Genomic DNA, 27,394 nt, shown 5'->3' with positions numbered 1-27,394 from the left:
AGTTAGTGTCAAAGTTGAGCTATTGTCACAAATACATGTATGCACAGGTGCAATGAAAAACTTACTTGCAGCAGCATCACAGGCACATAGCATCAGATAAGCTGCAGACACAAAAAAATATAAATTATACACAATTTTCACAAGAAAGAACACAATTAGAATGAAAAAAAAGTCTATTGGTCGTAGTGTTGCTGTACTGAGGTAGTGATTAGTGTTGTGCAGGTTGGCTCAAGAACAAAATGGTTGAAGGGAAGTACCTGTTCTTGAACCTGGTGGTGTGGCACTTTGGGCTTCTGTACCTCCTGCCTGATTGTCGCTGCGAGAAGATGGTATTGCCCGGATGGTGGGGATCTTTGATGATGGATGTTGCCTTCTTGAGGCAGCACCTCCTGTAGATACTCCCGACGGTGGGGAGGGATGAGCCCGTGATGTATTTCAGTTTCACTTTTTTTTCATATTCCCAGAATAATTTTGCTTCTGTTTAAAAAAATAAGATATCTGTGGTCTTTATTGATTACACATGTATTGATTACACTAGTAATGCATATCTAGCTATTAATAAAATACATAATGTTGGAAAGAAACAAGTATACTAACAAGTATTCAATCTTGCAATGGACTTCCATTTAACTGATGGAGCATTGGTATTGCTGTAACACGTCAAAGGTTATTGCACACAAACTAAACTGCATTATTCAGCATTGACTATAGACCCCAGTGTTCATTTAGTCAATGTTAGGGTCTGCTTACTGTGTATTACTAGAACATCACATCATGCTATAGCTTTCTCCAACATTGGCCAAATAATGTGACAATTATTTGGACTTAGCAACACCTATTTTGGGGCACTATTTGTGTTCTTAGATCCAAAACATGCCTTGCATGATGTGCACATGCCTGCTTTTGCTGTGAGTCACCCACGCACTTTATTGGTTACTTTAAGTGGCATGAAGTGAATTTCCACCAGCAATGGATGCTCCACACCATGCTACCTTCCTTTTTATTGAATTAGTCTGCTAGGTGTGAGCACCACCAGCAAGGCCAACATCAATTGCCCATTCCTAATTGCTTTTGAGAAGATGGTGATGACCATCCTTCATAAACCACTATAGTCCTCCCACACTATTGTTGGCTAGGGTGTTCCAGGATTTAGACCATGCAGCAATGAAGCACTACCATTATAATTCCATACTGGACTGCTGTGTGACTTGGAGGGGAATGTAGAAGTGGTGGTATCCCCATCTGATTGCAGCTCTAGCCCTTCCTGGTGGTAAAAGTCATGGCTTAGGGAAGTAAGTATCTAGTGGCACATGATTATTAGGGGGCAAGGGGTTTATCTGGTCCAGTCTGTAAGTAATGTCAGCAGGTGTCGGGGCAGTACACATTGGTGCAGCTAGTCGAGCTCTGGCATCTCTGGTTCAATCTGGACCTCCAGTGCTGTCTGTTTGGAGTTTGCATGTTCTCCCTGTGACCACATGGGTTTCCTCCTGGGTGCCTCAGTTTCCTCCCACATCCCAAAAAAAGTGCTGGTCATTACGGTTATTGGTATTGGTTTATTATTGTCACTTGTACCGAGGTACAGTGAAAAGCTTGTCTTACAAACCAATCATACAGGTCGATTCATTACATAGTGCATTTACATTGAGTTAGTACAGAGTGCATTGATGTAGCACAGGTAAAAACAATAACAGTACAGAGTAAAGTGTCACAGCTACAGAGAAAGTGCAGTGCAATAAGGTGCAAAGTCACAACAAGGTAGATCGTGAGGTCATAGTCCATCTCATTGTATAAGGGAACTGTTCAATAGTCTTATCACAGTGGGGTAGAAGCTGTCCTTAAGTCTGGTGGTATGTGCCTTCAGGCTCCTGTATCTTCTACCGTTCAGTAGTATTATCACAGTGGGGTAGCTGTAGACCGTCGCTTGTGTGCAGGTGAGTGGTGGAATCTGGGGGGAGTTGATGGGAATGTGGGAAGAATAACGTGGGTTAGTGTGGGATTAGTGTAAGTTTGTGTCTGATGTGTGGTGTGGGCTCAGTGAGCCAAAGGGCCTGTTTCCTGCCTGTAGCTCTTCGTGACTCCGACTCCATGAGATTAGCCAACAGACTATACTTGATATCACTCTGCCTTGACTTCATCTGCAGCAAGAGCAGGTGCCGAGCAGAAGTTCAGAAACTAAAGCAACACTTAGCTGGTGACTGCTGAATGTGTGAAGGCAGAACACTGAGAGCACTGGGCACAGGAATAGGGGCTGGTCACTGTGGCTGCAGTGGTAGGTCTGAGTGTGGGGCTGGCCCCACCTCCAGTCTCCATGGTGAACATCTGCGGCAGTGCCTTCCCTGGGCAACTGGAAGAGCACGTTCATTCAGTCCATATTGTGCACACTCTGGGTTAGTTGAAGCAGAAATCCAGAGCTGATCATGTGCTTTGATGTGGCCAGCTGAAGTGGAAACCCAGACAGGTATCTAGTGGAGCAAAGTTGGAGTTTCCAGAAGAAATAAAATCATGGATCAATATTTATGAAGAAATACAAAAGTTGATCTGCAGCAACTGTACTCAGGACAGAACACCAGCAACAAGTCTGAAGTGGATTTTTTTGCAATAAATTAATGTAGGGTGAATCTCTTTAATCACCAGTCATCACTGCCAACATCTGCTCTGGATTTTTGACAGTCTACAGTCACAGTGCAGCAGTGGTGAAGGGGGTGAAGGTTTAGGCTGGTAAGTTGGGTGTGAATCAAGTAGATTGCATCGTCCTGGATGATGTGAAGATTTTGTGGATATTGTTGGAATCCCACTCACTCAGGCAAGTGGAGAGGCTTCTTTGAGTTTCGTGACTTGTCCCCTGTTAACATTAGAGAGAGAGGAGTGAATCGCTTGTATAATATGTACTCACTTGCAGGAAGATTCTCTACAAGCACTATTTAAATGGGGCCAACTGTTACTTACATGTAACTGGTAAATTGGTTTATTATTGTCACATGTCCCGAGGTACAGTGAAAAACTTGTTTTGCAAATCATTTATACAGATCAATTCATTATAACAGTACATTGAGGTAATACAAGGTAAAACAACAATAGAATGCAGAATAAAGTGTAGAACGATTACAATAGAAGTAATGAGTGGATCTGCAGAGAGCAGCTTGCAAAGAGTAGTCACGCTCCGGCGCCATTGTGCTAATCTGGTGGATGATTTCTTCTGGCTGTTGCTGTGATTCTCCAAGTGATCATCCTGCTATCCATGTTTCAAGCTGTAACGGTGCACAGCAAGAGACGCAGCAAGTTCTAAAGGATTTCTTGCTTAATTCAAGACTTCTGCAAGCACCATGATGCACGAATGAGCATTCCCCTTGTAATGTAGCATTACGTGGAGAATGAGCAGAGAGATTGTGGAATCAACTGGCCCGGAAGAAGGAAATAGTGGATGAAGGTGTTCAAGAAGCAATCCTTCCACCTGAACTGATATCTGTGCTTTGATAAGAACCTTCTCACTGGAATCAGACAACTGGTACAACGAGATCATGTGGCTTCACTAGAATTGCTGGTATTCCCATCTTGCAAGGTTCTATTGAAGTACCCACTTCACTTTTGGAGGGTTTCATCTCAACTCGACCCTATACAGAAACAAAAGGAATTCCTTTCCTTCATTGTGTAGTCAGGGGCAGCAGATTACCCGTCTCAGTAATGATTCTTTCATTCTGTGGCATTCTGCCTTGCGAACTGCATTTGTACCACTCTATCATCTACTAACAAAATGCTGAAGGATTTCAGCGCATAACCCATGCCTTTGTGCACCACTTGTATACATTGAAAGCTATGCAGTCACATTGTCATCACTATACTGTTGCCAGGACTTGAGGGCCTGAGTTACAGGGAGAGGTTGGGCAGGCCAGGATTTTATTCATTGGAGTGTAGGAGAATGAGGAATGACCTTACAGAGGTGTATAAAATCATGAGGGGCACAGTTGAGGTAAATGCTCACAGTCTTTTTCCCAGAGAAAGGGAATCAAAACCAAGAGGGCATAGGCTTAAGGTGATTTGGAAAAGATTTAAAAGGGACCTGAGGGGTAACTTCTTCACTCAGCGGGAGGTGCGTGTATGGAACGAGCTGCGAGAGGAAGTGGTTGAGGCAGCTACAATAACAACATTTAAAAGACACTTTGATAGGTACATAGATAGGAAAGGTTTAGGGGAATATGGGCCAAACGTGGGCAAATGGGACTAGTTTACATGGGTATCTTGGTCAGCACGGATGAGTTGGGCCGAAGGGCCTGTTTCCATGCTGTATTGCTCTTTGTCTCTATGACACATGCTAGAACATCCACTGCCCGTATTATGCTCTTCAGTGGATCTGCAATGCCTAGAGTTAGCGCTACTCCTCCAGCTCAGAGCTTCCATGTTCCAAGGAAGCTGAGTTCTGGATCACTGGGGCACTCTGAAAGCCCTCTGTAATCCATTGCCACATGTGAACTTGCAAAGCAACAAGCTAATGTTGCATGAGAGAAGTCTGAATGTCAGCATTCATATGGTCAGAGGCTGCAATGCAAGCTATGATATTTGGCTTTAGACTCTGCATCATGATCAAGCACACACATGTACTGGAATTGGCCACCTCTGTGCTGGTTAGAATGGGCTGCCAATCTCTGTGCAAAACCTTGTGCCATGCTAGCGCTGGACTCCTCAGTGTTTTTGCCTTTGAACTCAGATTGTTTGATGGGTGTGCACCAGGGATTATAATGTGCATACCTAACAAGAAAGCTCTTCATTAAAGGCTTCATCTAAGTCTTTTGCAGCTGAACTCATGTGCAACCTCATCAGTCACGCTGCTCCTAACCAAAGTTCAATCTGCAGTATCCTTGCCTGACAGCTTGGCTGAAGACCACCCACGTCTCACTGCAGAGAAACCCTGCCTCTGTCCTGTGCATTAACTTCCGTCCAAAGTCAGCACCTGAGCTGATGGCTGTGGATAAGAAATTCAGTGGAGGTGTATCTCCATCATCACTGCCTTCTTGCTCTTCATTGACCTGTTGGCCTGAAAAGAGACAGGTACATGACTAGGGTTGCAGTTGGTGGAGGTGGGCAGGAGAATAGGAAGGTTTAAAGGAGATCTACGAGGCAAGTTTTTTACATAGAGAGTGATAGGTGCTTGGAGCGTGCTGCCAGGGGAAGTGGTGGAAGCAGATCTGATAGCAATGTTTAAGAGGCATTTAGACTGGCACATGAACAGTCAGGGAATGGAGGCATATAGAATATGTGCAGGCAGATGGGATAGTTCAGGTTGGCTTAATGGTTGGCGTAGATGTTGTGGGCCAAAGGGCCTGTTCCTGTGCTGTACTGTTCTCTATATATATAAAACATGTGTTTCCATCATCTGTAGCTTGTAAATTGGTTCATGAGATGAGGAGGCAGTGGGAACTGAGAAGGAAGTGACATCATCATTGATGAACTCAGTCCCAACATTGGCCATGACATCAGCAATAGGGATCCTAGTAATCCCTGTCACTGACTTAAGATATCCAGATGTGCCTGTCCTCTCTGGTGGCTGTTACCCCTTCCAGCTGTATATCGCCCTGTCCTGCAAAATAGAGGGAAGCTTGCCAGGGAGTGTTTTGAATGTATTGGGATTGGGTAGATAACTTAGCACTGTAGAACAGTGAGCCATGAGTATGAGGGTTGTAACAATGCTAAGTGTAAGGATAAGGTGCTGCATATTACAATTAAGTCTGAGAACTGATTGATAGAGATTGTTAGTAGGTGAATGGTAGGGACATGGTAAATTGAGCAGTGTCTGAGAATATATACTGTGTGGGCTCATTGAACTTGCTGTGTCAAGACATTCAAGTCTGAGGAGCTTGACTTATGGGGGCAGTGACTGCAGCTAACTATTCCTACTCCCCTGATGAACATGTATACGGACAAATTCCTGAACCCGTCCTGGAATAGAACATTCCTCCTCCTCCCCCCTAGTGGCTAAATTCGGAAAAAATTGAAGTGAGCAAGCAGTAGGAAATCGGCATGTTGCTTGCATTGGAATCAACCCAATTAATCAAATAGAAGTTCAATTTAGCCCCCTCTGTGTGTGTCATTGAATTGCATCAGACTTAACTGGGGTCAAAAGCAGTGAGATTCATCCAACACATGAGCTGCCTGTGCCCAACTTATTCTTTCCCTACTTTCTTTCCTTCTACCTTCCTCCTCTTACTTGATTTTCTATTTCTCCACATTTCCATTGACTGTAGGATTAGCAAAAAAAATCTGAAGATGATTTTACACACCCATTATGAAAGACAGGAAGAAAAATCATTGACACAGTTCATACACTCAAGAGGTTGCTGGAAGGGAGAGAGGTTAATTTCTCTAATGTGGTGAAGCAGGAAGAGATTTACTCTGTATGGAAACATGTTCCATCCAAGAGAACAGCATTCCATTTACTCTGCAAACATTGCACATTTGAAGGTTCACTGAAGTTGTATTGTTCTTGACACTGGAGAGATTGGTGCTAAACCTGAGCAATTCTCTTGGCTATAATACAGTGGTCAAAAGGGAGAGAAACATTTGGAGGTTCTACTTTTCCAGTCACTACACAGTTTTGCAATTTCTGTGCTTCTGTGTCAATGGTGGGTAAAGAGAGGATTGATCTATGATGCCTTCTGTTTTGAAAGAGCTTCTTGACACTTTCTTGCCCAGAAATTCATTGGAAGTCAATGGAATCAATTTCAGAGGCAGAGAACACACTGGCGTGCTCACTGCTACCGAATAATAATATATTTCTCAGAATCTATCTGTACATATTGAAGAATAACTACTTAGATGAGACACTGGAGGATGACTATCAACTAGGTTATTGATCTATACACTGTCAAGATAGCATCTTCAGCAGTTGTCAGAGAATTAGCAAAAAGAAAGAGGGAAATGATGGCGCTATACTAGTGGCGGTCACCATCTCTCTTTTATCTATGGTTAAAACCCCAGCCTCAACGCAACCTTGAGCTCAGTTGGAACCAAAGATTTCCTACATTAATAAGTCACAGCTATATATTAACGATCGATTTCTATGTCATTAATGATTGAATTGATGTAACTGATGAATATTTGATTGTTGCAGAATAGAACAGACACTGGTCTCCTATGTTACTGGAGAGTCTGCACCATAATATTATTTATGGCATTAATAATCTGATTGTGCCCAATAAAATACTACTGATTATAAATCTTTCTAATCTCATCTGGCTAGTAAATTCCTGAGCGAAATCTTTTGCCAGAAAATGCTGAAGTTGTAGAAGCCAACATCTAATCAGAACTGGGGTTGAGCTTTAGGGGGTTGGGTGCTGATGCTGAAGGTCACATACAATGCAATGTTTCCCACACAATAAAGGCTTTACTGGTCTAGGAATACAATGTAGGACAGAGGGCACTTTGTGGGCATTATTTATTCACCTCTGGAGAAGCAGTAAAAATTTCTGCAAAGCCTGCTCCTTAAGCAATTAGTTCCTCATAATCTTTGAACAAGAAGGATTAATTCTGACAATGGGTAGCCAAGAATTAGAAAATATTCTGAAATCCAGGGGTTTACTTCCTTAAATTTATTAAATTCAAACTATCAGTGAAAAGGTAAAATAAATGAACTATATGCTTAATCATTTGTATGCCTGGTTGTTGTAAATAATTTAATTTGATGATTCACTTTTATCGTAGCCTCTGGTTCTTGAGACTTAAGAAGCAGATGAGGAAGTACTTTTTTAAAAGAGTTCTATCATCCGTACTTAATTTGATAGGACAGGTTCTTGAAGTTTTCAGTCCTTCTGCCAATATGCCATACCACATGGAGAACATCATAATAAACCAAAATTGCCATTAGATCTATCAAGCCTGTTTCCTCCATAAAGTTTTACAAGCTGCTCTAATCCTGTACAAGCCATCTGCTTCGCCCAACTGCTTGAACTATCTGCCCATCTGAATTTACATAAACCACACAGGCTCTCCGTTCACCCAAGCAGTCAACTTGGTTTATCCAATTTGTGTAATCTGGTGAGAAAAGGAAGGTTCTGCAAACTGCATCATTCATCTATAAATATGAAATCTATATAAATTCAACAAAACCTGCAACTAACATTCTTCAGTTCTTCATATTTTTCCCTCAAGGTCTAAATGACCGATATTTCCTTGAGAAGTCTTTGAAACTTATTTTAGTTTTCTACTGAGCATCTGGAAATTTGCAGCAACAAAGAACAAATGTAATGATATACTTTTTTCCCCATTGAAAAAGAACTTTTTCCATGTCATCTCTTTCTAACTCTCTTATGGCTTTCCTTTTTCCGCAGAAACTGACATGGCGATCGAATCAACATGACATTGATATCTGCAGAATGAAAGGCAAAAATGAGGTACATTTGAAAACAAATTGACATTATTTTAAGTTCAGCAACTGTGTCACATTATGCCTGAAGGCCAGTATCTTCCATTTTTATTATCTTTGAATTGTTTTGTCAAACATGATTTATTAGCTGTCTGTGTAATTGGCTTTGCAATTAATTATTTCTAGTTCACTGATCAAAACAGAGGCATCTCAAAATTCAGGAAATTCAATCTTCTAATTCTATTACACATTCTTCTATGTTCAAGTGACCTCACACTGAGTGGTGGCTAAAGAGTGAGCCTGCATATCAATTTGATGCTTTCAGGTCCTCCACAGAGTACAAAGAAAATGAAAACCTGACTGGTACTGTGAGAAGGCTAAGCTACATCAGGGTATCTCGTGTATGACAGCTAACAGCTTTGTACTAGAGATCCACCACAATTGCCACTACTGATGACCCCAGATCAACATCCCATTGGTAGAGGTTATTAACACTTCTCCCATGAATTATGAACATTTTATGCTTTGTTGTAGGAGCTTCTTCTGGGTGCCATCTCCCTCATACTCCTTATCAGGAAATAAAATAAAGTGCTGCCTGTATATTCTGAGGTGAAAGTATCTAAAGGAGAAGGTTGAAAGGAGATTTGATTGAGGAATGGTTTTGATAGAGTAAATAGAAGGAAATGCACCTATTAGCAGATTGTTCAGATACTGGAGGACATTTTGGGCAAAACCTGCGAAGAGTTCATGGGGTAAACATTTATATACAGAGGGTTATAGACTGGAGTTCACTGTCTTCAAGGGATGGGGCAGGGGCAACAGTATCACTCAGGACATTCAAGAGGTAATTGGATGGATACTTCAGGGAGAGAGTGAGGGAAGAGGACCAAGTCCATTGTTGTGTTAGGAGATGGCACAGATTCAATGTGCCTCCTTTGTTGAAACAATCCTGTGGATTCTATGAAGAAGAGCAAGGAATAGAAAGACATAGCAATTTATTAGAGACGCCAATAAATTTCCTATTGTGATTTAACCACTGTCCTGGTTGCAGTGGAGATGATCATCGTTCAGGTTGCCTAATCGCCCACTTGAAATTAGGAATAAAGGTAAACTCAATTGGATATTCAGCGGAACAAAATGCCAATAAAATACAGAGCCAGAAAAGGCCATTGAGTCATTAAGTGAGAGCCTCCAAAGACAAGTTTGGGGACAGGAACTCAAGGGAGATGGTCAATGGGTAAGGTTATGTTCAATAAATATATTTACATCTTTTGGGTCAAATATGTACTTGTGTTACTATGTTATTTTGTTGTATGTGACAGTAGGGGTTTGTCGCTACTAACTACATCACACAAAACAAGATGGAAATTAAAGAAAATTGGGGAAAGAAGCCCACAATTGCATTTGTGTCTTGAGCTAGATTTCCCTTATCCCACCCACACTCACCCAGCAATCAAGGCTGCTAGTCAAATGTTATAGTTTGGTTGCCTGCAAATGACAGGGAGGAAATGGTTCCTGGAGCTCATCTCATTCCCCTACTTCCACTGCAGTGCAGGCACTAACACAACAGCAAACCTCACTCCTCTGCTCCTGAGGTGTTCTGCTTGAAAAGAGCACAATTAAGCTCTGATAGTCATTAATGGAAATGGAAACAGAACTAGAAATAACATATAATTGTCTTCTTATTGAGGGGAAACCATGCAACTCTAATGTGTTTTAACATGAGTTTTTGTCTGTTCACAACAAGTGAGCTAAGTAGTTTTCCAATGTGCAATTAACTGTACATAGCTTGGTGAGCCTGACCATGGATCATGAGCTTAGCTGCAAAGACTGTGAGAGGAATATCCCTTCAGGAATTTAAAGATTTTAAATTAAACATTTCCGAATGTTAGAAATAATACTGGGAGTGGGAGAAGCTCTGTCTCAAATTTCTTTCTGAGTACTATTTTAAGAACAGCCTTGCCTATTCATTACTGCAGTGCCCAATTGATCATGTTGAATGAAGGAGGCGGCATTGTTGAATCTGGTTACGGAGAATGAGGTGGGTAAAGTACACCAAGTTTCAGTAGGAGATGGTGATCATAACACAAGATTTAGATTAGCCATGAAAAAGATTAATTCAAAGTAAAAATAATTAAACAGCCAGTATCTTTTTCCCAGGGTCAAAATGCTTAATACTAGAGGGCATGCATTTAAGGTGATAGGGGGTAGGTTCAAAGGAGATATGTGGGGCAAGTTTTTTACACAGAGAGTGGTGGTTGCCTGGAGTGTGCTGCCAGGGGTGGTGGAGGCAGATACAATAGAGGCATTTAAGAGGCTCTTAGATAGGCACATAAATGTGCAGGGAATGGAGGGATATAGACATTGTGCAGGCAGAAGGGATTAGTTTGGTTAGGCATTAAATTACTAGTCTAATTTGTTCAGCACAACATCATGGGCCAAAGGACCTGTTCCTGTGCTATACTGTTCTATGTAATTAGTTGAAGGAAGGCCAATTTCATTAGGAGTCAATCTGGCCCAAGTGAATTAGAAGCAAAAGCATACAGTCAAAATTGTAACAGAACAATGGCAGCCTTTAGTGAAGTAATGGTTCAGCTACAATTGAGGCACATACTACTGAGATTGCAAAAGCACAAACAAATCCAGAGCTACCTGGATGACAAAAGAGGTGCAGAGGAAGACAAAAGTCTGCTTATGATGAGCATCAGGTTGCAAATACCAGCAAGAAGCAGGTAGATTACAAAAACATTAGAGGGGAATCAAAATTAAGATAAGAGGCAAAGACACCATAAGAGAAAAGATTAGCTGCCAATGCAAGTGGGAAGCTGAAAGTGTTCTGTAGGTATATAAATAAATAAAAGGGCATTACCTGGAGGAGTGGGGCCCCACAGGACAAAAAGAACTTGCACATGGATGCTGAGGGCACTGTTAAGGTACAAAATGAGTACTTTGCATTCACTGGGGAAGTGGGTGCTTCCAAAGCAATAGTGAAGGAAGAGGTAGATTAGACATTGGATATGTTAAAAATGGATAGCATGGTGGCATTAGAAAAGTTGACTGAATTTAAAATAGTTATTTGGCCAGAACTGGAGGAAATGTACCATATTCTTCCAATGTTCTTTGAATATGGAGATGGTGCCAGAAAACTGAAGAGTAGCAAGTGTTATCCCCTTGTTCAAAACAAAATAATGATAAACCCAGCAACTACAGGCCAGTTAATTTAACCTCAGTGCTGGGAAATCTTTTATAAGCATGGATCTGAGCCTGGATTAATAGTCATTTGGAGGAAAATTGATTAATTAAGGCAAACCAGCACCAGGTGTTAAGGCCCAATCACATTCAACCAACTTATTAGAATTTTCTGAAGTAACAGATAGAGCTGATGAGAGTAATGCAATCAATATGGTGTACATGGACTTCTTGAAAGCTTTTGACAAGGTGCCACATTATACATTTATCAGCAAAACTGAAGCATGTGGTATTTATAGCATTGAACACAAGAAACAGAGGGTCATGGTAAATGGTTGTTTCTTGGTCTTGAGGAAGGTGAATACTGAAGTTACTGAGGTATCAGGGTTAGGGCTTTTTTTTTTGTTTATGTTAATGACCTAGATATAAGCACTCAAAGGCTAATTCCTTTTGTACACTGACATATCTGAAATACAAGCCACAATTTCCAAATTTACAGGTGGTACAAAACTTGGCAGTATTCTGAACTGCTAAGAGGATTGTGATAGATTACATCAAGATATAAACAGGATAGTAGAATGGGCAGATATATGGCACTTGAAGTTTAAAGTGGAGAAATGTGAGGTGATGCATTACGGTAGGAAGTATGAGAAGAGGCAGTATAGAATACAGTTCAACAAGGGGTGCAGGAGCAGAGGGAGCTGGTGGTAATTGTACTAACTTCATTGAAAGTGGAAGGATGGTTTGAGATTGTGGTTAATAAGGTATCACGTTCTGGGCTTTATTAATACAAGCACAGAATAAAAAATGTCATGCTGGACCTTCATAAAACAATGGTCCAGCCTCAATTGGAGTATTGTGTTCACTTCTGGTCACTGAGTTATGAGGAAGAATGTGAAGGTGTTAGAGAGGGTCCAGAGAAAAAAAATGTGAATGCTTCATGGGACGAGGGACTGCTGTTTCAAGGGTCGATTACAGAGGCTGGGGCTGTTCTCTTTGGAAAAGAAAAGGCTTGGGAAAATTTAATAGAAGTATGTAAATGTTTCTGCAGAATGGGTAATAGGAGCCTGTTCCCTTCGGTGAAGTGGTCAAGGACCAGAGGGCACAGGTATAAAATAAAATGGAAGAGAATTAAGAGTGACTTGAGGAAAAATCTTTCTTACATTGTGTGGTTGGATTCTGGAGTTCACTGTTTGCAGATGTGGTGAAGGCAGGTTCCACTGTGACCATCAAGGAGAAATTTGATAAACGTATGGTGGAGGTAAATTTGCAAAGCTGCAGAGAAATGTTGGTGGGTAGAACTTAACGAGTTGTTATGATACAGAGTCAGCACAGATGTGACGGGCTGAATGGCCTCCTGCGGTAACCATTCCATAATTCTATGTGAGAACTTAAATAATGAATATCTGCAGATTATCTCACCATGATAGCATCTTTGCTGTGCCTTTTCTCATCTTATTCCATCGAGGTCATTGGATAAAAATCAGGAACTGATAGCTAGGCTTTTTAATTCACCTCATCCAAGCCCAGGACTCTAACTGCTGGCCTGTGAGCTCAGCTGACTCAGTGCACAATAGGAACTGGCCTTTGGATGTTGGGGCTTGAATGGCTCGGTGCCACACCAGGTACTTCTCCTTGCTCTTCCCCCTGAGGTAACTCTATAAACTGAAGCACAAAAGTCCCGTAAACAATGAGCCATAATAATACTTGTATCTATGTAACATATTTCACATTGAAATGTCTTAATGAGGTTTTACATAATTAATTGTTAAGTAGTCAAACAAAGCAATCAGTTTTAGCAGCAATGTCGCACAAGGAGCAGAAGAATGAATAACCAATAAGTCTGTTTTGTGATGATAAAGGAATGAAATATTGACCAGGATAAAGTCCCAGCACTTGCTCTAATGAAAGATCTTTTGCATCCAACTAGAATGACCATAGGAATGGGCGAATGCTCCATGTGAAGGATAGCACCTCCCACAATACTGTACAACATCAAAAGCTGAGCCTAGCTTTGTGAGTTCAGGCCTAGAGGGAGGCAAGATCCACAAACTTCTCACCAGAGATGTGAACACTGCCAGAAGAGTCTAACTGATATGCTAAATTAACAACCTGAAGGGTATTTTCAGCATAGTATCTTTTAAATAAAACAGATTGCAGGCAGGCCATTTCACTCTTAAGGTTGTATGTATCAATTTAAATTTGGCAGTATTTGTAGGAACATATGCATGTGCCTTTTGTGTTTTGGGAAGGACATGTACACACATATCCATAATCTCATGTTACGCATTTATTTGGTTGATTACTGCAGACACCTTTGCCCCACCTCGTATTCACTTCTAATTAAAGCCGAGTTGTTTTACAGATCAGAACAGTCGTGGACTCCGTTTTACCCATTTGATCTCTGGAAGAGATTTATATAGATTCTGATTGATCACTCCCTAACAAATGATCTTAAGCCATTCTACATTTCCAATACTAGTCCACTGTCTGCTACACCTAGCAAGACCATCCACTCTCCAAGCACCTTCTCCTACCACATTCCCACATCAAAAGATGTCGTAAGTTAGAGTCATAGGGTAATACAGCATAGAAACAGGCTCTTTGGCCCAACTCTTACATGCCAACCATGGTGCCCACCAAACCAGTCCCATTTGCCTGTGATTGGCCCAGATCTTTCTAAACCCCTCCTATCTGTGTTCTTATCCAAATGTCTTTTGAATGTTGTTATTTCCTTATTTTATGTTAATTTCTTTGGAATATTTGGTCATCCCTACTCTATCTTCCCTCATACAGCTCACTTTACAACCAATAGTCCAGGTCAACAACATCAATGCTTTTGATTAGCCTTTTTCATATCTCATTTATCCACGAAGTTAATTCTTCAAAGTCATAAAGTTTGCATAAGCCTGGTTCTGTCCCATTAGCTCTGAGTCTATTGTTTAGAGGCAAATAACCTACCTATATTGACCAGAAATGCCATATTTCCAGCATTTGTGGCTTAGTGTAAGATTTCTAACATCCACGTTTGCTTTAATCGACATCATGGGATGTCCTTCATCATGTTAAAGATTTGTATTGATGTCTGCTCCAACATTCATTCCCCAGTGAATGAAATTTGCGTACACCATTCCATACCTCAGATCTACAAACATGATGGTTTGCAACAGGAAGTAATCACAGAGGACTTGCTAACAATGGTAGTGCAATTCTCTTGTTTTCACATTTGACTGCTTTGTTACTTAGGTTAATCAGAAACATGGTACAGTTAGCAGATTGGAGGAGTGGAAGATTTAGCAGAGTATGAAGCAGAGTTGCTGAACCAGCTCAAATGATTGAAGTACCCGTCACACAATGATCTCATTTTTACCCTGCTGTATGAACATGTTTTATTGATTTTTTTTTGGCCTTGTAACTGAAGCCGACATGTTTGACCCTCCTTCATCCCTTTCAGTTTGAAAACCTCATTGTATGGATGTATTGTTTGACAATAGGATTAAAAACAAAAGCCATTACAGTTGCTAACCACTTTGCTCCTCGTTGTGTTATTTCCAGGATTCCTGAGCTAAACATGGATAAGGGAGGTAGTATTCAGCTTGAGAAATTTAATGGAATACATCTCTCAAAATACTACCACACTAAAATAACTAATTGTGAAAGTGAAAAAGAATTTATAGAATTATTGAATTTTGGATAGCACAAAGAAACTCACAGATCTTTACTGCTTCCATGTCACAGGCATTACAGAAGAATGAGAGGGGACCTCATAGAAACATATAGAATGTTGAAAGGATTGGACAGAGTAGATGTGGTTTAGCTGTTTCCCTTGGTGGTGAGTCCAGGACTAGAGGACACAATCTTAGAATTAGAGGATACTGGTTTAAAACAGAAATGAGGAGAAATTTCTTTAGCCAGAGGGTAGTGAAATTATGGAATTCTTTGCCACTACAGCTGTGGAGGCCCAATCATTGGGGGCGTTTAAGGAGGAGATTGATAGGTATCTAATTAGTCAAGGTATCAAAGGATATAGAGATAAGGCCAGAAACTGGGGCTAGATAGGAATAGTTTTAGTTTAGCTCAGGGAAAAGAGTGGATGGGCTGAATGGCCTACTTCTGCTCCTTTGTCTTGTGTGTGATCTCTGGACTGCATTTTTACTCAGTTAAAATGTATCAGAAGATATTTTCCTTTCTTTTTATCTGTAGTTTGGTTGAATCTAGTTGAATGAGGGAAACTGCAAAATCAAAAATAATACACAAATATATTACATAGTATTCATGCCTTTGATTTTATCAGTAACTCGAATAATAAGTAGTGCTCTTCTATTATACTTCACTTCTGGAGCAGACACGATGAGCAAAATAGTCTCCTTTTATTAGATGATGCTCATTACCTTAGTTAGATCAAGGCTACTAAACAAACCATTTGTACTCCTGCAAGAGAGATCAAACTACATTTTTGTTCCCAACTCTCTAAAGTGGGGGTTGAATCCACCACTTTCTGACTTGAATACAAGAACCATATCAACTGAGCATCATACAATCTGCTGGAGGAACTCGGAGGGTCGAGCAGCATCTGTGGGAGGAAAGGAATTGTTGGCATTTCAGTTCAAAACCCTGCATTAGGTCCTGCTCAACCCACTGAGTTCCTCCAGCAGATTGTTGCTCCAGATTCCAGCATCTGCAGTCCCTTGTGTCTCAACTGAGCATCAGCAGGAATGGCTACCCAAATAAGATACAACACAATAACTGATATTCATCCAACAGAACCCTGCTTGAACTCAAAAAAATCTAAAATTTGTTCATTAATGTTGCATAATATAGCTTACATGCTGCTGCAATAAAAGCAGGCGGTTGGCCTGAATGTGAAGAAAATATAGCAATGTTTGCCTATAGAAAAGTGAGTGCATTGCAAAGTAATTCATTTTATGTGAGACTCTTTGGACCATCATAAACAATGTGATAGTCTTTGATCTATGAAAGCAGGCTGTTTTTCTTCTTATTTTCATTCCTTCTCTTTTCATGTGTCTTGGTCGTCCATCAGACTTCAACTACACCTTGCCTCTGAGAAGCACAGTCACCAACATTACTTTCCATATATTTTCTATCTCAAAGGCAAACAGCTAAATCAACTTGTACCTGAACAGCTCTGGAGTTTACAGTACCGTTCAACTGTCTCTTCCTATTTGAAGGGATCTCCTTTTCTATTGATTCTTGTTTTGTGGTGATGGGTGGAGTAATCATTATTGTCAATGACTAAACCTTACACCGGAATGCTGCCTGGAAATTCAATTGCATAATGCTGTTCCTTCTCAGTGTGATGTGATTGAAAATCGATCTTTCCCAGAGCAAATTACAATAATGACCATTTCCGGATCATTTCACGTCACTCCAGAAATTCATTTGGACTTTTTCAAACCCCCAGACTTCCAAGAGGCTTCCACAACTCCTAGCATTACCCTGCTCCCCTTCCAATCCTTCCAAGTATTCCGATGGGACTTCCATTCCCATCCTTCTGATTTTTCCACACCACTGTCCTTAACCAGCCACTAACCAGAGCAACATATGACCACAGGCCTTGATCCTTGCAGATCCCACCCCCTCAACTTGACCATAAGTCCAAACTAGATGGACTCAACCCTCCACCCTTCCCCTATCGCAGATCCCAATCCTTCCAATCTTCACCACTACTCCAACTAGAGATACTAATCCTTACACACATGAGAGGTGATTCTTTAGAAAGTGTTATCATTTATTGTTTTTCTCTATTTTCAGGCAGAATGTCGGAACTTTATCAAAGTACTTCTGAAGAGGAATAACAGCGTGCTTTTCATCTGTGGGACGAATGCCTACAATCCAGTGTGTGCAAATTACACAGTAAGTGTCTGTTGTCTACTGTAATATCCCTGGATATACTGGCACAGTTGTCAATCTTTTGAGCTCAACTTAGATACAAAAGCTTCCAAAAATTTGAGAATTGCAGTCATGAATAAAAAAAAATTAAAATATAACAATGATGCAAAAGCATGCCATTAAACAAAATGAAAGAAAACCTACAGAACTTCAACCAGTTGATTGCTCTGGAGAGAGTGCAGAGGAAATTCACTAGGAAGTTGCCAGAATTGGAGCATCATGTTGTAAAGAGAAACTGGATAGGCTGGGGTTGTTTTCCCTGGACCTGGAGGCTGAGAGCTGACTTGATAGAGGTGTATATAATCATGAGAATAGACAAGGTAGATAGAAAAAAAGTCTTTTGAGTGTAAAAGACAGAAGAGAATAGGTTTAAGGTGAGCGGTAGGGATGCTCAGACTGAATCCGAAAGGGAAGTTTCTCACACAGAGAGTGGTTGGAGTCTGAAATGTGCTGCCTGGTGGAGGCAGATACTCTCACAGCATTTAAGAAAATCTAGACACGTACTTGAATCATAAAGGAAAGAAGGCTACAGAGCTAATGCTGGTAGTTGGAGTGAGTGTATGTGGGTACAAGGGTGGCATGGGCATTGTGGGCTGAAGGGTCTGATACTGTGTTGTCCGACTGTCCCTCTATAACTCCTTGACAGTTCTTCAGCTGAAATCTGCAGGAAAAAAAATTCACCATTAAATGTTCATTAACATTTAATATCCTGCAGTATAACGAAAGAAACCCTGTCCCACTGCCACCAACTCCCTGCTCCTACTCCCTTAGCGGTCCCACCAGTCCCTCTCTCCACTCCAACTCTCTCACTCCCTTCTCCCACACCAACAATCTGCTGGAAGAACTCAGCAGGTCGAGCAGCACCTGTGGGAGGAAAGGAATTGTTGATGTTTCGGCTCAAAACCCTGCCTCAGACCATCCTGCTGCGGGCTTTTGACCCGAACCACTGACATTTCCTTTAACCCCACAGATGCTGCTCAACCCTCTGAGTTCCTCCAGCAGTTTGCTGCTCCAGATTCCAGCATCTGCAGTCTCTTGTGTCTTCTTTCTCCCACTGCCTCTCTCTCTTTCTCTCAATCCCATCTCTCTCTCTCTCCCAGTTCCTCTCTGTGTCTTGTTTTTTTTTTAATCTCTTTCTTCCTCTTCCAGTCTCCCCAAACATCTCTCAAAGCTGAGGTTGGCAGACCTCTGAATACCGAGTGAAACAAGGTATTGGGGGATCAGGCGACAGAGTGCAGAAAGCACAGGATCAGCTGTGACCTTATTGGACAGTGAAGCAGGCTCAGGAAGCAGTTTGCTGCATTAGTTGATGTGACAGAAAAGTTCCAGTTAATCTCCAGATGTATATCCAGACTCGTAAGAATCCCTAATCTCGTGTTATATACTTGTTCGGTTGATTTCAGCACCAAACAAGGTTATTTAGCTGAATGCCGAGTTCTGGAGTGCAGCAAGCAAGCCAAAGAATGCAAGATTTAGCAGCTTTAAGGGTTGGTTTAGATAGGACTTTAGGGATCTAAACTAGTCTTGCATCAATGCCCTTCATGTGATAGACAGGGCACAACTGTGTAACACTTGCAGAGAAAAAAGGAGCATATGTGGATGTGTTTCAAGAGGGGTCTAAATGCACAATGAAAGCATCTGTTAGTTAAACCATATGAGGGGCAGCCTGTATGGTGATACTCCTAGCCCCTGATGATTCTCCTGGAGAGTGTTTAAACAGATACCTGCTTGTATTACTTGTGTGGTACCGACTGAAATCAGTCTCATTGATCCAACTCTCGGTTTGCAAACCTTTTCTCAGAATGTGAATCAACTGGATGAACCTGTTACTGATCCATTGATTAGCAAAAACCTTTCACCATTTACCCTCTCAATCTCCTTGACTTTGAGCATGACAATGCAGATCAATAATGTGCTTCAAATCAGCATCCAATATCCTGCATATTTTTCTCATTTCCTATTCTAAGTATCTGTAATCTCCATGACAATCTACTTCACTTTGAGATGTTGACCACTTGAATTCTGCTGCTCTCTCTGGTTTTGTTGCATTCTAGAGAAGAACATTTCCCATTTTAAAAACACCCTGTAGTAAAATGTTATAACAATATTGCCTGTGTTGAATTTTCTCCCGCAGCCAGGAGTTTTGACAGGATATTAAGTGCAGAGACTAAGCAGACAAATTTCCACGGTCAGCTAATGTACAACTCCATTTTTACCTATAGCAGACAATAATTGAATCATTAGATTGCAGCCTCACTTGCTGTTGAGCAGACTTATTATTTCTTCCAGTATTTTATCTTTTCCAACTTACTTCAATGTCCAAAACAGCTTCCATTTCCTTCTGTTTTACTTCCTCCTATATGAATTGTTTATGGCTTGTGCTTTACGAAGCACAGATCTCTTCATGTGACGGCAATGAAATTGATCCATCCCAACAACTTTTGCTTCAAATCCTTTTTGCTTTGTATTAAGAAAAAGTCCTCAACCTGGGCAGCACACCAATTTAGTTCTTCTCCAACTGGATGATACATGACCCATGATATTTTGGCCACAGCTCTGGGAAGCACTGGAGCCTGCATTATTATTTTCCTTAGTTCAAATTCCACTAAGGTTTGATATTGTTATTGTACATTTGTGTTCCTTCAATACAGTCTAGAGGTTGTTTGCATTACTTGGTGGCTCGTGATGCACTGGGATTGATTTGACTGCTCCATAATTCTGTTTCTTCAATATCTCCTGTCTGTCATGATTACCAATGTATGTTGTAACCAGCTAAAAATATCACAGTATGAGTGTTAAAGGAATCATTTTTATAGTATGAAGAAATAGTATGAAGAAGCCGTTTGTGGTAATTTCTTCATCAAGGATCCTTGTTTGTTGAAGCTCAGCAATAAGAACGGCAGCGCGTGCTGGTTTTACAATAACTTAGGTCACACACGGCCAAATTTCTAAAATGCAGGGCTGTGGACTAGGATCTGTGCCAGTAACGGGATTATAAAGTTGCCTCCTATTCCTCACCCTTCGCTTTGCGGAACATAGGAATTGCTGATCAGCCCTGGACCCTATTCCATCAGATCACGTCTAATCAGTAATTTAGTTCCATCTTGCAACCTTAGTTCCATATCTCCCAGTATCCTTACCCAACAACAGTCCGTTAAAGTCAGATTTGAAATTTGCAGCAGGCTCTTAGCCTCATACGTTTTTAAGAGGGAGAGTTCCAGATTTGATGGAGATTTTCAAAATTATGAATGGTTCTGAAGTATTTCTCCACTTGAAGCCCAGGAGAACACTCCACTTACTTGATTTTATACTCATTTGCCAGTTTCCATTTGACTATTCCCCACAGCTGCGTGCAATTGGCAGTAGTTGGCTGCTCCATTTGTTGTGTTACATTTGAACTTACTGTAACCTTTTATTGTCCATTCAATTCTTTGTTGGCCTCTTTCAGTTTGGCTGATTTGTTAGTTATTCCATTTGTGAAGCAGGAAATGGAATTCTCCACATTGAATTGATATTTTCATCTTTGTTGAGTCCATGTTATTGGTGTACGTTAATACATTTCAGAACGTTGGCTGAGCTCTTCAAAGAGATAACTTAGAAAGAAGCAACACTGATTCCTGGGCTTTTAAAAAAGATGAAATGGTATTGATTTTAACGCAGAACACAGGGGCCCCAAAAGTCATGAAGGAAATGAGGCTTGGCTGTTTATAACTAAGTGTGATGAAAAATCCTATTGTCCACCCGTTAAGGGAGTGTTATTTCCTTTGTGATTATAATCTTTTTTTCACTTATCCCAGAGGAAACAAAACTAGAGGTCCTGACAGGGTGGAGGTGGAGACAATGTTTCCTCTTGCGGGAGAATCTAAAATTAGAGGTTACTATTTAAAAATGAGAAGTCGGCCATTTAATACAAAAATGAGGCAAAACACTTTCTTTAGAGGGTTATGAAATCAACCTCAAAGGCTGATGGCAGCAGGATCATTGTATGTTTTTGTGGCAATGACAGATCAATACCTGATAAGCAAGGGGTGAAAGGTTACTGTGATGGACAGGAATGCAGGTTACAGTCGGATCAGCCACAATCTTATTAAAAGAAGGGGCAGGCTCAAAGGCTGAGTGCCCTACTCCAGCTCCTCATTCATACGTTCATTAAAAACACAATTGAATTATTGCTGACAGACAGCATTCTCCATTCTACTGTGATATTAAGACTCAATGCCACACCACTTACACTATGGCAGTGTAGGGGTTAAGTTTCTTGAACTAGCATTGAGAGTTCTGGCCCATTGATCCAAATACATGAGTTTGGACCTCACCATGGCGGCTGGGGAATTTAAACTCAATTAAGTACAATGTCGAATTTAAGAAGAAACTAGTCTCATTATCATTAACCATGAAACTTCTAGATTGTCATTAAAATCCCATCTGGTTCACCCATGTACAGTACTTCAGAGAAAGAAACCTTCCATCCTTCCCCACCCTAGCCACATATTGGCATAACTCCAACCTCCTCAGTTAAGGGGGAATTCGAGATGGACATTGAATGCTGGCAATGTCCTGTGAATGAATTAATAAAATATCAAGCTCAAGTCACAATCGTACTAAGAGGCTCAAGCCTGCAGTGGAACTGGCCTCAGCACCTGCAGGTTAAAGAGGGTTCCAAGGTGTCTGCCCCTGAATGCTGGCCAGCAACACCTGCAGGAAAGCTTACGCATGAGGATATTGGGTCCGGGGAGAACTGGATTTGACTGTAGCTGACTCTGGTCTCTCTGGGGGTTAGGATTACTGTGCACCCTTGCTTGACTATATAATGAAATCATAGAAATGTACAGCACAGAAACAGGCCCTTTTGGCCCACCTCATCCATGCCAACCATGGCGCCTGTCTTTGCTAATGCCTTTTTCCTGCATTAGGTCCGTATCCCTTTACACTTTTCCTCTCTAACTATTTGTGCAAATGCATTTTAAACATTGTAATTGTAACTGCTTCTACCGCCTCCTCTGGCAGTTTGTTCCAGATAGCCATCACTCTCTGTGCTAAAAACTTACCCCATAGATCTCCTTCTAATATCTCCCCTCTCACTTTAAACCTGTGCCTTCAAATGCTAGACTTCCTTGCCCTGGGAAAAACATCCTGACTATCTATCCTATATATGCCCCTCATAATTTTATAAACCTCTGCAAGGTCACACCACAAACTCCCACATTCCAGTGAGAATAAACCCAGCCTGTGCAATCTCTCCTTATAACCATCGCCCTCCATTCCAGGCAACATCCTGGTGAATCTCTTCTGCACTTTTTCTAAAGCTACCACATCTTTCCTGTGGTGTGGTGACCAGGGCTGTACTCAACACACCAAGTTCAGTCTAACCTACTTTTTATACAGTTGCAACATGACAGCTCAACAGCCAGGACCTCCCAGTGGCCACCCACTTCAACTCCACATCCCACTCCCATGCTGGCATGTCAATCCGTGGCCTCCTCTACTGCCACGTTGAGGCCAGATGCAGATTGGAGGAACAACACCTCATATTCCGCCTTGGGCGTCTCCAACCTGATGGCCTCAACTTCAATTTCTCTAACTTCCGGTAACCCCACCCCTTCTTTTTTCTCTCCCCCCCACCCCCAACTCCTTTGTCTTCCCTTATTCCTGTGACTCCCTTCCCCCACCTTGATGACCTGCCCATCTCCTCTCCTCCCCTCCCCCATCCCTTATTCCATGATCCACTGCCCTCTCCAACCGGATTCCTCCTTCTTCAGCCCTTTTGCCTCTTCTACGTATCACCTCTCAGCTTATTACATCTCCCCCTCCGCACCCCCACCATCTACCTTCCCCCTCTCACCTGAACTCACCTCTCCCCTGCCTGCATGCACTCCTCCCCCTCCCCCCACCTTCTTACTCTGGCTTCTGCCCTCTTCCTTTCCAGTCCTGATGAAGGGTCTCAGCCCAAAATGTCAACTGTTTATTTCCCGCCTGACCTGCTGAGCTCCTCCAGCATTTTTTGTGTATTGCTCCAGATTCCAGCATCTGCAGAATTTCTTGTGTCTCTCAGCTCATCTCATATACTCGGTGCCTCAGCCTGTGAAGACAAGCATACCAAATGCCTTCTTCACTACCCTATCCACCTGTATCACCACTTTCAGCAAGCTGTGGACTTGCACCCCAAGGTCCCTCTGTACATCAGTGCTCCTAAGTGGCTTTGGTATGGTTGATTAATTATGCCACTAAGTGTAAAGGGTAGCATAACTTGTCGGAACAAGCAGATTGATTGAGGCCTTTCAGGTTAAGTTTTAGATTGGTGCGATTTCCTTTCACTATTGCAGTGGTAACAATCTAAGTGTGCATAATCACGTGAACTCACCTGCATACAGTGGGGGCTGAACAAGTGTCACAGTATGAATGCATCTGCCTCAATTTGTAGGGGTGCTTGTAGCTCCATTTCTGAGAAATAGAAAGGTGATCCATGTTACCTAAGTCCCCATTCAAAACTAATGTTTCTTCATCAGGATGGATGGTCAGAAATGTCACTGGCACTCTCACTGGAATGGGTTACCCCAAGACTCAGTGCAAAGGACAGGTGAAAAATATTGGCTTTGCCAATGATGTTTCACACTCAGTGGAGGAATAAAAATGAGCCAGATTTTTCTAATGAGAAAAGACACTACTACTAGTTGGAGACGTTAGAAAATATTCAGCACATTCTTATAATTCACATACCAAACATTGGAAGACACCAGTGTGTCCCTCCTCCCTGAAACACCAGCAGATCCAGCAAAAGCACTGGAGAAGCTGGGATTGTGCTGTCCTTGAGCAGTACAGATACATGTAATGAACCAAGTGTTGATATTCCTGTTCCTTCAGAGCAACTCCGAGGCTCACAAGTTGTACAACAGCACTGCTGTTACAATGATGAGGTGGCAAAGTATCCTGGGTAAAATAACCATGCAGAAGCTAAATAAGGAGCTCAGATGTTACAGTAGAGAGATTTGGAAAGCATTTGAAGTGCCTCCTTAAAACAGAAACTACTGCAATATGTGACAGTAGATTTTGGCTACAGCTCATAATGACAAGTGAGGATAAATGAGATCGCAGTGGATTCACTAGTAGGCATCTTTTTTCTCGAGAGCATTGAGGCAATGTTTTGTTTATTCTTTCATGGGATAGGCATTTTCCTGTCTAAGCCAGCATCTGTTGCTCATTCCTAATTGATGCAAATTGCTAGAATGATATCATTAGGAAGTGGGCCTAAATTTTCCAAGAACTCTGCAATTCCAGAGTGATCTGTGCCTCACCCATTCAAATTGACACACATCCCAAAACTGCTTTTTCTGAAAAACCAGTGCCTTTTCTGCTATTTTTATGGATTTTATCAGTCCAGCTATCAATCTAACTGACTAAAGAGCCTGATGAAAAATTGTAAGTCAATAATTGCAAAGAGGTCTGAGAGGCAACTTTTTCACACAAAGGGTGACAGATATATGGAACTAGCTGTCAGAGGAAATGGTTGAGGGGTGTACAATTATAACATTTAAAAGACTTTTAGGTAGGTGCATGGATAGGAAAGGTTTAGAGGGATATGGGCCAAACACAGGCATATGGGACTAGTTCAGGAAGGCAACTTGGTCGGCATAAGTGAGTTGGGCTGAAGGGCCTGTTTCCGTGCTAACCCTATGACTCTATATAATACTTGCAACCTGCTTCCAGTGCATTCCATAGAAAGGTAAGGACACTAAATTCACCTGATCTCACTTAAATTGTTCCATGCTTTGTTTCAATTGTCTATATCTTGCTCAGAATTCCTTGACAAGTGTAACAGTGAGAATTGTCCTTTCAAAAGTTAATGTTAGTTTTCTTTCTCTGTGAACTTCAGTGAACATTTTGAGAACTGTGTGTGTTAATAAATACTGAGGTCAGCAAAAAAGATGTCACACTAGTCATGACAATAATTAAATGCAGTATCTATAGTCCCAAAGAAAGGGATTATGTTACCTTAATTTACTTAATTGACCATGTCTCTCAAGCTCCATCACATTAAGAATTATGTTAACAATTTATAAATCCTAGTAATTTTAACCAGAGGTTCGTTCTTTCTGTATGAACCAAATTTATACTTCTAAAGAAAAGAATGCACGAATAAAGAGGCCCTTGTTCCCATTGCTAAGGGTCAAAAGAATGGCTGATTAGGATGGAATTTGTCAATTTGTTTATACAGGGAATGTGACAAGTGTTTACCTAATCAGGTAGTTGATGCTGGTGGGTTGAAGGATTACATTTCCCTCAGACCTTCAGAGAACACAAAAGCCTTGTCTGTCATTCAGTGTTGCATGAGACCAGGAAGGGTGTGGGTTAAAGACAAGTGTTGGTAATTGCTGACTGTCCATAAAAAATGGAAGTGGAAAATAAACAGCTGTAACCAGGCAAATTGGATCTGAGATTGGCTTTGTGGCAAGAAGCAAAGAATAATGGTTTCTGGCTGTATGTGTGACTGCAAGGCTGCTACCTCTGAGAGGTTCTACAGGGCTCAGTACTCAGTCCCTTGATTCTTGTTATATAAATGATTTAGACACAATTGTAGGGGGAAAGATTAAAAAAAAATTAAAGATGATATAATCCATCACTAAGGACCCTCACCATCCGAAACATGCCCTCTTTGTGTTACTACCATCGGGGAGGAGGTACGGAGTCATAGGGTTAGCACGGAAACAGGCCCTTCGGCCCAACTCACTTATGCCAACCAAGTTGCCTTCCTGAGCTAGACCCATTTGCCTGTGTTTGGCCTGAAGACCCACACTCAGTGTATGAGGAACAGCTTCTTCCCCTCTGCCATCAGTTTTCTGAATGGTCCATGAACACTACCTCATTATTCCTCTTTTGCACTATTTATTTATTTTTGTAACTTATAGTAACTTTTATGTCTTGTACTGTACTGCTGCCACAAAACAACAAATTTCACAACATATGTCAGTGATAATAAACTTGATTCTGATTCTGAAAAATTGGCGATGTGGTTAACAGTGAGGAGGAAAGCTTTAGACTTCAGGACAATATAGATGAAAATCAAAAAACCTGCAGATGCTTGAAATCTGAAACAAAATAAAACAGAAAATACCAGAAAGACTCAACAGGACAGGCAGCATCTGTGGAAAGAGAAACAGAGTTAGTGCATCAGGTCCGTGACTCTCTATTCAAAGATGGTCTGGTCCATTGGGGCAAGAAATAAATCATGAAATTTTATCCCAAGAAGTGTGAGGTAATGCATTTGGGAAGGTGCAACAAGACACAGAGCTATACAGTAAGTAGGAGGATATTGAGTAGTATGGAAGAAGTTTCCACTAGAGGGAAAGTCTCAAACATAGTCACAACATAAGGGAGTGATAATTTAAAATTGAGATGCATAGAAATTTTGCCTCACGCAAGTGGTGATGAATCTCTGGAATTCCCTAGCTCAAAGGGTTGTGGAGGCTTGAACACAAAAAGTATTTAAAGAGAGGGTAGTTATATTTTTGAAAGATTGGAGAATTCAGGGCAGACTTAAGGGACCAAGGAGCCTACTCTTGCTCCCACTTACTTATGGTTTTCCTGTGTAATAAAGGTACCTTGGAGTGTATTGCACTGATTGCCATAGGTAGTAGAACAGGTCAATAAGGTGGTTTAAAAAGATGTACAGAATGTATTCCTTTATTAACTGAAGCATGGAATGTGTTCAGACTGTACACCACATTATTTAGATAATAGACTGAGTACTGTGTACAGTTCAGATCATCGCATTATAACCAAGATGTGATTGCAATGGAGAGAGGGCAGAGGAGATAGATGAAGACATTGCTCAGACTGGACAATTATAGCCAGGAGGAAAGATTGGTTACACGCAGGTTGTTTTGTTTGGAACAGAAGCAGCTATGGGAAGAGGTGATTAAGGGGTCAAAGAGAACCAATTTCTCT

At 41.3% G+C, this 27,394-nt stretch overlaps 1 protein-coding gene across 6 annotated transcripts in view; it reads left to right on the top strand.

Moving 5' to 3' along the window:
- The window catches only part of sema6bb (sema domain, transmembrane domain (TM), and cytoplasmic domain, (semaphorin) 6Bb), a 426,944-nt gene that overhangs the window by 272,488 nt on the left and 127,062 nt on the right, over positions 1-27,394 (top strand). For all 6 annotated transcript variants that reach the window (XM_052037846.1, XM_052037845.1, XM_052037844.1 and 3 more), the window contains 2 exons: positions 8,319-8,381; positions 17,315-17,416. In XM_052037846.1, the coding sequence (XP_051893806.1) occupies positions 8,319-8,381; positions 17,315-17,416 (165 nt within the window). The remainder of the gene's footprint in view (positions 1-8,318; positions 8,382-17,314; positions 17,417-27,394) is intronic.

Source organism: Pristis pectinata, chromosome 24 (genome assembly GCF_009764475.1).
Source record: "Pristis pectinata isolate sPriPec2 chromosome 24, sPriPec2.1.pri, whole genome shotgun sequence".
In the NCBI taxonomy this organism is placed as follows: Eukaryota; Metazoa; Chordata; class Chondrichthyes; order Rhinopristiformes; family Pristidae; genus Pristis; species Pristis pectinata.
Note: the sequence above shows the minus strand (reverse complement) of the source record. Positions and strands in the feature narration are given on the sequence as shown.